Raw genomic sequence first — 10,200 nt, forward strand, 5'->3', positions numbered from 1 at the left:
TATTTGCATCTTTATAAAAAAGTAAAATCTCCAATCCACGAAAACAAGCTCAGTAGATCATTTCATGCCATCCTACATAGGAGTCATCTCAAAATGAAAAAAGGAATTGCATAAACAAAACAAAAAATGATGGCTGGTTTTATTCAGTCCTAAAGACCGTATGAGTCTAGTATTACTCATGTTTGATGTTTTACCAAATATCAATAGTATTGAGATAATAATTAAAATTTATTTCCCCTTATAATTGTTGAGTAAAAGCTGAGAATTTTAAAAAAATGCTAGGGACCAGAATTGTTTCACATTTCAGACATGTTTTAGATTTCAGAATTATTGTCTTAATCTGAAAATCCAAAGTCTGAAATGCTCCGAAATTCAAACTTTTTGAGTGTTATGGTGATGCTCAAAATTCTTCTAATTATTTTGAATTTACTGACAATTTTTGGATTTTTAGCCATTTTGAGTTTTAGGATTAGCCATGTTCAACCTATATAAGTTTTTGCTTCATGCTGCTGTTACAGTATAAGTTTCTTTAAGGAAGGGTAACATATAAACATAGTGTATATACAAAAGTCTCACATTTCTAGAAGTACCAGTTGTATATAAATTCTATTAGCACCTGAGGATATTAATTCTCAAAGCCTGTAAATGAAAGATTGATTTTTTTATGTGATCTAGATGTTTGTAAACCTACATGTACGTGATAACCATGGGAATAATTCCTGCTTCTCCCTCCAGCATGACTTGGTGAGATACCTCTGACAACGATGGAAAAAGAAATTTATCTTATTTTTTCTTCCCCTTGTCACACTGACAAAATCCTGCAATCAGTTTTACTTTGGATGGTCACAAGAATTGGGCAATTTTCCCACCTAGGATTAATGACTACTCTTTCCTTCCAGGCTTTCAGGCTAAAAACAGGGAGGTCAATCTCCATTCCTATGTCCACACTTCGTCTCATCTACAGAAATCCTCGGACTTTACCAAAAAAAGAAAAAGTCAGAAGCCAATCACATCTCATGCCCTCCATGGCTACTAGCAGTCTATCACTTCTTATCCTAATTATTCTAATATTCTTAACTGGCTCTCCAGCTCCCATCCTTGCCCTCCATCACGACCTACCATAAAAGTCAGTGTGATTCCTTTAGATGTCCTATCAGACTATTCCTGTTTTTTTGTAGCTCTTATTCAAGTCAAAGCCCTTTACAAAAAGCTTGTATTGTCATAGGTCTTTAGCTCCCCGACCTGCCTTTGTCCCACTCACACTTATTTCTACCTCCCTTTGCCAGGATTTGCTTTCTCCATGCACCAACACAGCTATGCTGTGCCTTTTCACTACCCTGCCTATCCTATTTAAATATGTACCTTTCTACAGACACCTAAGAATCTCCTACTCTGAGCTCTGGTTTTCTCCGTGTTTGTCATTCTTTAATACAGAAGTTCCCTAAGTGTGGCCCCTAGAACTCTTCACAGGTTCGGATGTTGATGGTAGTGGTTCAGGGGCATCTTTGGGAACCACTGCTTCAGGGAGGGTAACCTCTCCTCCCAGCCTCTCAATCTCTTTGACTTGGGTAAGGCTTATCCCACTCAAACTTCAGGGATCAAAAACCTGGGTACTGTTCCCAGAGTTTCCGACTGAGGAGGACTGGGTTAGGGCCCGAGAACTGCACTCCTCACAATCATCTTTTGAGAACCACTGGTCAAATACATGTGATATACTTTTATTTAATATGTCCATTTCTTCTCCATTAGAATGCAAACTCAATGAGGCAGAGGTTTTTTCTTTTCTACTACTTCTTGCAAAGAACAGTACCAGACACACAGTAGCTGCTCAATGAACAGAAGCTGAATGAAGAAATGAAAATGGCTTATCCTAGTGTTACATCAGAAAGTGTACCCTAATTTTATACTTGGATTTTATATGAAGAAATACAAGTACAAAGTTAGAAATTATTATATAGTTTAGTTCCCTCATGCAAGAAAGCATTTTTAAGCATTGGGCCACAAAGACAATGGGGTTTCCTGGTATTTTGGTAAATAATCACTAACAATTCACATTAATTATTAAAGCATTAAACAATAATAAACAGTTGTAGATGTAATGTTACCATGTGCTAAGCACTTCGTGTATGGTATGTCATTTAATTTCCTAACAAACACTGAGGTGACTAGTGGTGTCACTTGTGTTTTATGGAAAAGGACTCTGTTACCTCATGTAGCCCACTAGTTAGTGGCTCTCCTGGTTACCACACTGTTCCCTCCCTCCATGTGCCTTCTCAATGTGCCAGGGAGCCAATAGGAAGGGTGTGAAATAGGAGGTAACAGTTTTAGTGCACAGATATATTAAGGTTTGTAATAAAATTTGTGAAACTGTTTAACCCTTTTAAAAAGATGGTCCTAGCCAGTTTTCAACTAGGACTATGTTCTTCAGAGCTGTAACAGCACAGGGTTCCCAGTGCTGAATGTTTTAACTGTTTATATATTTTGTGAAAGATTGGAGAATAGTTTTTAGGAGGCATGCTTTTTGGGGCTTTTTTTTTTATAATTTAGAATTGCTCATTCCATCTATGCACTCTATCAAACCTTGCACAATAGCATCATATTTATGCAAATAATTAATACAAGTGGATATGAGTTAGTGATTCATTTTCTTTCAACCAGGCAATTAGAATAGGTATCAGTATACTTCTTGAAGGGCAAGATAGTAAATATTTTAGACTCACAAGCCACACAACTATACAGCTGTGCAAAGTGACCAAGATAAAACATAAATGAATGTGCATGGTTTCATTCCAATAAATCCTTATACTACAGGTGAACAGCCATGGGCCACAACTTGCTGACACCTAAAAGGATTCCAATCCAAGTGGAATAAATGAAAGGGTGCACATAAACTTCAGGTAAATTTGTCAGACTCAATTTAAAAAACTGTTTGCTACTATAGAAACATCTGTACTCCTATAACTAAATATAAACACATTTAAAAAGGACAATTCTACCATGCAAATCAAAACAAATATTTGGCTTTATAATAAGTGAACTAGTTAAAAGAATCCTTGTATTTATTTTCTATACAGCACAAACGCAGGTGATACATTAAGTTCATAATTTCCCACAAAACTTAAAAACTTAACGACTGAGAATCTTAAGTCCTATAATCTTCTGTATCATTCCATCTATGTACTCTGTGGAATCCATTCCACAGCAGCTAAGGAAAACCTTAACTTAAAGCACCAAGTTCCCAGACATTACTACAAATGATTTTTCATTTTCTAACACACGCAGTCAGACTGCCAATGAAGCAAATGCCAATTTACCTCAAGCTTCAGTGGGTAAGGGGAATCAGTAAGAAATCCATGTTCTGCTTGAGTCTAAATGTGACTCTACCACTTGACCCCAATTTTAGTTTCTTTCATAAAGTTTTAAATTTTTAAAGTAGTTATATCTAGTATGAATATAAATTAAGGGTTTTGACATAATGTCTTTTGTATTCATCTATCATTTTCAGATGTTCATACTTATTTTGTCAATGTTGAGGAAAATAAAAACATGATCTCTAGAATATTATGGCCATCTTTATTACAAGTTAAATTTAGAATTTTATAGCAAAGTAACGTGGTTTTCCACATATTACAGACTTCTAGAAAATTCCTCAACGTACCTGAATTAAAAAGCTTATTCCCAATGTAATTTCACAGGGGTTTGTTTTCATTTTTGAAGCAGGGTTCAACTGACACTTTTAAGGATCTTGCTAACATGAGCCCTATTTACTCAGATTGTGGGATCCACTAAGTGGACAATGAAAACTGGCTGAGGCTGCTGCTGAACGCTTCGGTAGGAATCAGACAGACACAGATTTCATTGTCACATTCAATGGAACTGAAGTCCCCCTTAAAACTGTGCTCCTGATAGGCTGATGATAGAGTAATGGACTGTTAGTTCCTTATGCCAAAAATACACGAATCTCTTGTACAAAGGCTTCATTCTCTGCCTGTTGTCAGTAATTTGAGGGCCTTCTGTAGATTCTGTACGGCTGTGCTTACGTCTTCATACTGCAAAGCACTGCCAGCATATTTGCAGTATTTCTGAGCTCTAGCAAAGTCCTCTGGAGTTAGACGGACATCCCCTAGAAGAAAAAGATTAAGATACTTATTAGACTATAAAAATTGTTTGTGGTTATGTATGCGCTTGCCTTTGAAATGAAAGAAATTGTTTAATGTTATGTGAAAACAAAGTTTTTTTCAATCTCTATTCATTTTGATACATTTTCTCCATTCTTTTCAATATTTAATTACTAATATAAATCAGTTACTAATATAAAGCAGTATAAAATAACTTGTATGAATAAGACTTCCTACAAGGAGCAATAACTTAGATGTCACTACATTTTAGCAAATTAACTGCAAAAAATCAGCTTGTTTGGAAAAAGAAGGGTAGCTTTGAAGTTTATGCTAAAAGTACTGATCCTCTCTTCATGGAACAATACACGCAGACTAAACCATTCAACCTTCATTTAGCTAGAGTATACAGTAAATGTAGTCCTCAATAAAAAAGGTGAACAACACACTTTATGTAACACTTTTAGAATGAAAATATTTTATATTTTTGTGCAACTCAAATAAACATTTCCCAGTATCCCAAATTATTTCTCTAAAACTTATTCCGAGCAAGTTTGCTAGTTAAACATATGACTAATATACAGAGAGAGCCCACCTAAATAATTTGGTTAAAAAATAACACTGAAATATATTTAATCTAAGACACGATTATACTTGAATATGTATTTCTAAAGACAAGCTCAAAAAGTGACATAGTATATATTTATTGAAATACTTCCTTTGGAAATGTTTATGAGAACTGGAAAGAGTATTTACTGAGTAGAAGTCTAGGGGCACAGAATATAACAAGCTTTTTAAAGTTGTTTTTAATTTTTTCCATCAACAGATATGGAATAAAATCTTTGCTATTACATAGATAAACGGTAGATATTCCAGATAAGCAGACACTAAATTCTAATTAATATTATTATTTTCTAAAATTTTCAAAAGAAGTACTGACACAGTATGTGTATTCTGAAGCTTGTACTTCAGTGCTAGGTACCTGTTGTGGCTCAGCTCAATAACCTTACAAGAAAATGCTGTCCATATTTCAAATGAAGTTCATACAGAATTAAACAAATAAATTTCAGCTTTTAAGAAAATACAGACAAATTTACACACAGCAGCTAGTGTAGGGTGTGATGCATAGTAGTCTTCAAATACTTACTGAAGTATTTATTAAAGATTATATAAAATTCTTACTGTTGTGAATTAGATTACACATTCCAAAAGAAATTATTTTAATTTTTTTGAATTTTGGTCTTGTTTTTAAAAAGCAAGGAATACAATCAATCAATTAGTAAAATGTGATTAAATAATAAGAACCAAGAGCAGTTTCTCCACAATTCAGTATTTTGTCATCCATTAAGCCTAAAAAACAACTATGCTTCAATTCTGTTTATGATTTAGATAGGCTCACTTCAGTTCATGTTTTTTTTTATTTTTCTTGAACTAATACCTACCAGATCCCTGAATGAATTTTCAAAATAAAGAGGCTCTAGTCACCCTGGACATGCACCATTTAGATAAAACACTTCAGAAAATTGAGTTCAACACTGTTCATTCTGTGCTAAATATTCTACCCTTCTACCTCTGGGAAATCTTTTAAATACATGAAGGCATCCATCCAAAACTTACTGAATTTGTTGGGAGAAAGCTCTAATCTTATTTTTACAGCACTGGCTTTAGCATGTTTTGCTGACATAAATTTATTTATTAAAAGATAAAATGTTACAGTGAGAAGTGCTACTTTTTAAAGGCTAATCTACCAATGATAAAACTATTTTAAAAAACAAATATTACAATTTAATGACATCTCAATATTGAGAAAATGTGAAATATTTTAACTGAAAAATACTGATATATCTAGCCTAAGCCACACATAGCAACTTACATAACTTGTACATACAATATAGTAACTACATGTAATAACCAAATTCTGGAGTTAGACATAAAATGTAATTTATAGACAAGTAGAGATATTAGATTTCTTTTGAACACTTTAAAGGACTTAAAAAAGTCATGTCAAGTGGTGACTTTTATAACATACCAGGCTTTCCTTCATTTAACAAATGTAGACAACAAATCACTAACGAATGGGTTAAAGTTTTAAAGAAAAACAAAATCTGTCATCTAATTATGATCACTTTAAAGTAGTACTTAAAAACTTGATCAAGTGAAAGACAAGGAAAACACATTTCAGAAAAAGAACAACTGTTCAAATTCATTTGTCGATTTTATATTTGAGTATAGTAAACAAACATATTCTCTGTATACTAAAATAAAAGCTGCTTCTTTCCTATCACTAAGATTTACTAGAAGTCACAATAAATATGAGAGAAAGCACAGTGTGGACCTAAGTGGTGTTTAAACAGTTAGATTTGTCTAATACAGTGTCTCTCTTCTGAAACTTCTGCATCTAAACTGCACGTAAACTGTGAATAAGACCATCTTTACTGATTTCTCCCCTGCACCGGGCAGGACCAGAACAGACAGACAACAGCCAACAGTCAAATTCTCCGTTTCAGGGGCAAAGGGAGTCTGGTTTAGCACTGGCTCAGAGACGTTGCTTTTTGGTGAAATCAAGGCACACTTGACTGACACATGAACATCCATTTCCAAAGGTGATTTATCTAATGCCACCAGAGGAATAAAAAACAAGTGTCTTTTGAGACTCTTTCCAACTTCTATAGGTATTTCCAGTAACTTACATGTCAAGGGTCTTGGAATCTCATTCTAGTGTGCTATATTCAAACTGAACGCACAGGACACAGGAGGAATGGAAAGCGAGTGACCTAGGGCTGGGGATTTAGCTTAGTGGCACGGTGCCAGGTCTTGTGTTTGATATCTGGTACCACACACACACACACACACACACAAAAGCGAGTGACCTGACCTAAAGCTAATCTTGGACGAAACATAAAACAGTGTTGAACCTTATATATAGGCATTGCCAAGGTACACTGCCAACATACTTAATAATATCAACAAGAGTAGTATGAATACTGTAAAATTTCATTATGCCTGGTTTTCAGATATTTATGATTCAAAAACATTCAGTCAAGTCATTATTCACACTCAAATACTAGACAGATGTATACAAGGTAAAGGAGTAAAGACTGCTTCAAATATCTACCTTTCCAATTCCATTCTCCTGTCCGAAATTAGCCACAAATTTACTGCAAAAATAAATAACACACAGTAGTATTAACACCTATATACCTTAAAATAAAATGTGTGTAATAAAAGGTGGTGAGTACCAAGTCCTAAGGAGAAAAAGAGCAGGAAAAGAGTATAAGTGCTAGAAGTGGAGGTGGGAGTAGAATTGGTAATGGTTATAAACCCAGTTTTTTTTTTTTTTAAATAGAAAATCATGGAATTTAATGGAATAGCATTCTAGAACAAGGAGACTTAAACTATTAGAAGTAAAAAACAGGCTCATTAGAAGGGCTCCTGTGAATGATGCCCTGATTCCTTCTTGTCCAGGTGAAAAAATTGATTTCATATTAAAATATGATTAGATATTTTACTTTGTAAGCTTGTTTTTTCCATTAGAATCTACATTTTTATCTTTTACAAACTGAGCTTCTATGGGTTTATGTCCCTATTTGGAGGGTATTTCGTAACAGAAAATAGAACTGGGCTAGCAGCCCATAGATTTTCGGTTCCTCCAAACATCCATTTTCAGATATTTCCCTTTCCATCTGCTTATGCAAAATCCACACACCAGCAGATTCACATAGTGAAATTACATACAAATTCATATTCTGTATTTATAGTGGAGTTTTTTTTTTTTTTTTTTTTTTTTTTTTTTTTTGTTCCTTTTTGATAGAGAAATGTATAGAGAACAGTTATATTCATTATTGGGATCTTGTACGTTTACATGACAGGTCTTGGTTCTCATTTTTTCTCCTGAGGGATAAGGGGAATAAACCCAGTATTTTTATTTTAAAGAATTTATTTTTCAGAGTGGCTTTAGGTTCACATCAAAACTGAATAAGATACAGATAGGGCTCATATTCCCGCTGGCCCTACTTAGAGCTCGTTCCATTATGAACACCCCCAGAGTGGTGGTACATTTGTCACAAGTGACTAACCTCCACCGACACATCATTATCACCTAGTATATTCCACATTAGGGTTCACTCTTTGGGACATCCTGTGAGTTTGGACAAATTCATAATGACACGCATCTACTATCACAGCAGCACACAGAATCATTTCACTGCTGTAAATTCCTCTGTGCTCATTATATTCATCCTTCCATTTCTGCCCAACCCCTGACAATGATTAATTTTGATTCCACTCATGTAGTGTGCAGCTTTTCAGAATGGCGTCCTTAGTAATAAGCATTTAGTTTCCTCCATGTTTTTTCATGTGTTGACAGCTCAATTCTTTTCAGCACAAAATAATATTTTTTCATCTGGGTACACCACAGTTTGTCCAGTCATCACTGAGTGACATCTTGGTTGGTTTCTAAGTTTTGACAATTATGAACAAAGCCACTATAAACATCTGTGTGTAGGATTCTGTATAGACGTTATGTTCAACTTCTCCGGGTAAAATCAAGGATTACGGCACAGGATTGTACAATCTGAGTATGCTTAGTTTTCTAAGAAACCGCCCAGCTATTTCCAGAATGTTTGACCATTTAATTCCCCACCATTAATGAATGAGAGTTCCTGTTGTTCCAAACCTTCTGCCGCAGTTTGGTGTCAGGGCTCCAGGTCTTGGCGATGTTAAGCGGTATGTGGTGGAGCCCATGTGGGTTCACTGTGCATTTGCCTGGTGATATATGGATGTGGAGCACTCACTGTCCATTTCTCTGTGTCTGCTAAGGTCTTCTGGCCGTTTCCAAACAGACTGTATTCTTACTGTTCATTATAGTTCTTTGTGTATTTCAGACAATGGTCCTTTACCAGGTGAGACTTTTGCAATGTTTTTCCCCATCTGTAGCACAGCTTTACATTCTCTGGACAGTACCTTTCGCTGAGCAGTAAATTTTAATCCACTGGTAAGCTTATTTATCTCTACGGCCTCCATTCATTTTAAAGCAAATGACAGAATCTCATTCCTCCTTATGGTGGAACAATTTTCACATAGATACCTCACATTTTTTTATACACTCAACTGCTGATTCTACCTTAACTGTTGTGAGCAGCACAACAAATATCTATAAATTGAAATAATTAAAAGCACAATATCACTGGGTTTGTACTTATGTAACAGTAACACATCATTTATATTGGTAACCCACAAAATGAAATATTTGGGTATAAATTTAGCAAAATCTGTACAAGTTCTAAACAAGGAAAAACCATAAGGCTCTGATGAAAGAAATGAAAGAAAAAGTAAATAAATGGAGAAATATTCCATGTTTTTCATAGAGGGGGTTGTCTGTTCTAACCTGATCTACCGAATCCAATAAAAGGATATATAAAGAACTCAAAACAATTAGCGCCCCCAAATATAAAGACCCGATTCAAAAATGGGCATCCGAAATGAACAGACATTTCTCAGACAAAGAAGTAAAAGCAGCAAGAAAAGATTTGAAAAAATGTTCCACATCACTGGTCATTCAAGAGATGCAGATGAAAACAACACTGAGATTCCACCTCACCCCACAAAGAATGGCTGCTATCAAGAAATCACACAATAACAAATGTTGGCGGGGTTGTGGGGAGAAAGGAACCCTCCTCCATTGTTGGTGGGAGTGCAGACTGGTGCAACCACTATGGAAATCAATATGGAGATACCTCAAAGAGCTTGGACTGGAGGTTCCATTTGACCCAGCCATCCCTCTGCTGGGTATCCTTCCAAAAGAACTAAAAGAATCATATCACAGAGAAGTATACGCACCCATGTTTATAGCGGCACAGTTTGTAATAGCTAAATCTTGGAAACAGCCCATTTGCCCATCCGTTGGAAACTGGATAAAGAAGATGTGGTTTTTCTATAAAATGGAATATTACTCAGCCATAAAGAACAAGAAACTAGATTCATTCATAGGAAAATGGATACATATTGAAGATATACTCCTAAGTGAAATAAATAAGTCACACATGTGTAAATACCGAATAGTTTCCCTGGTGTGAATAATCTGCAA

General features: G+C 35.1%; 1 protein-coding gene across 1 annotated transcript in view; it reads right to left on the reverse strand.

The window, feature by feature from the left end:
• Nucleotides 1–635: 635 nt before the first annotated feature.
• Nucleotides 636–10,200, reverse strand: part of Vta1 (vesicle trafficking 1) — a 58,361-nt gene continuing 48,796 nt past the window's right edge. The window contains exon 8 of the mRNA XM_010626604.3: nt 636–4,123. Coding sequence (XP_010624906.1) covers nt 3,978–4,123 — 146 coding nt within the window. The 3' untranslated portion in view covers nt 636–3,977. The remainder of the gene's footprint in view (nt 4,124–10,200) is intronic.

Source organism: Fukomys damarensis, unplaced genomic scaffold (genome assembly GCF_012274545.1).
Source record: "Fukomys damarensis isolate Sample0158 unplaced genomic scaffold, DMR_v1.0_HiC HiC_scaffold_14, whole genome shotgun sequence".
NCBI lineage: Eukaryota > Metazoa > Chordata > Mammalia > Rodentia > Bathyergidae > Fukomys > Fukomys damarensis.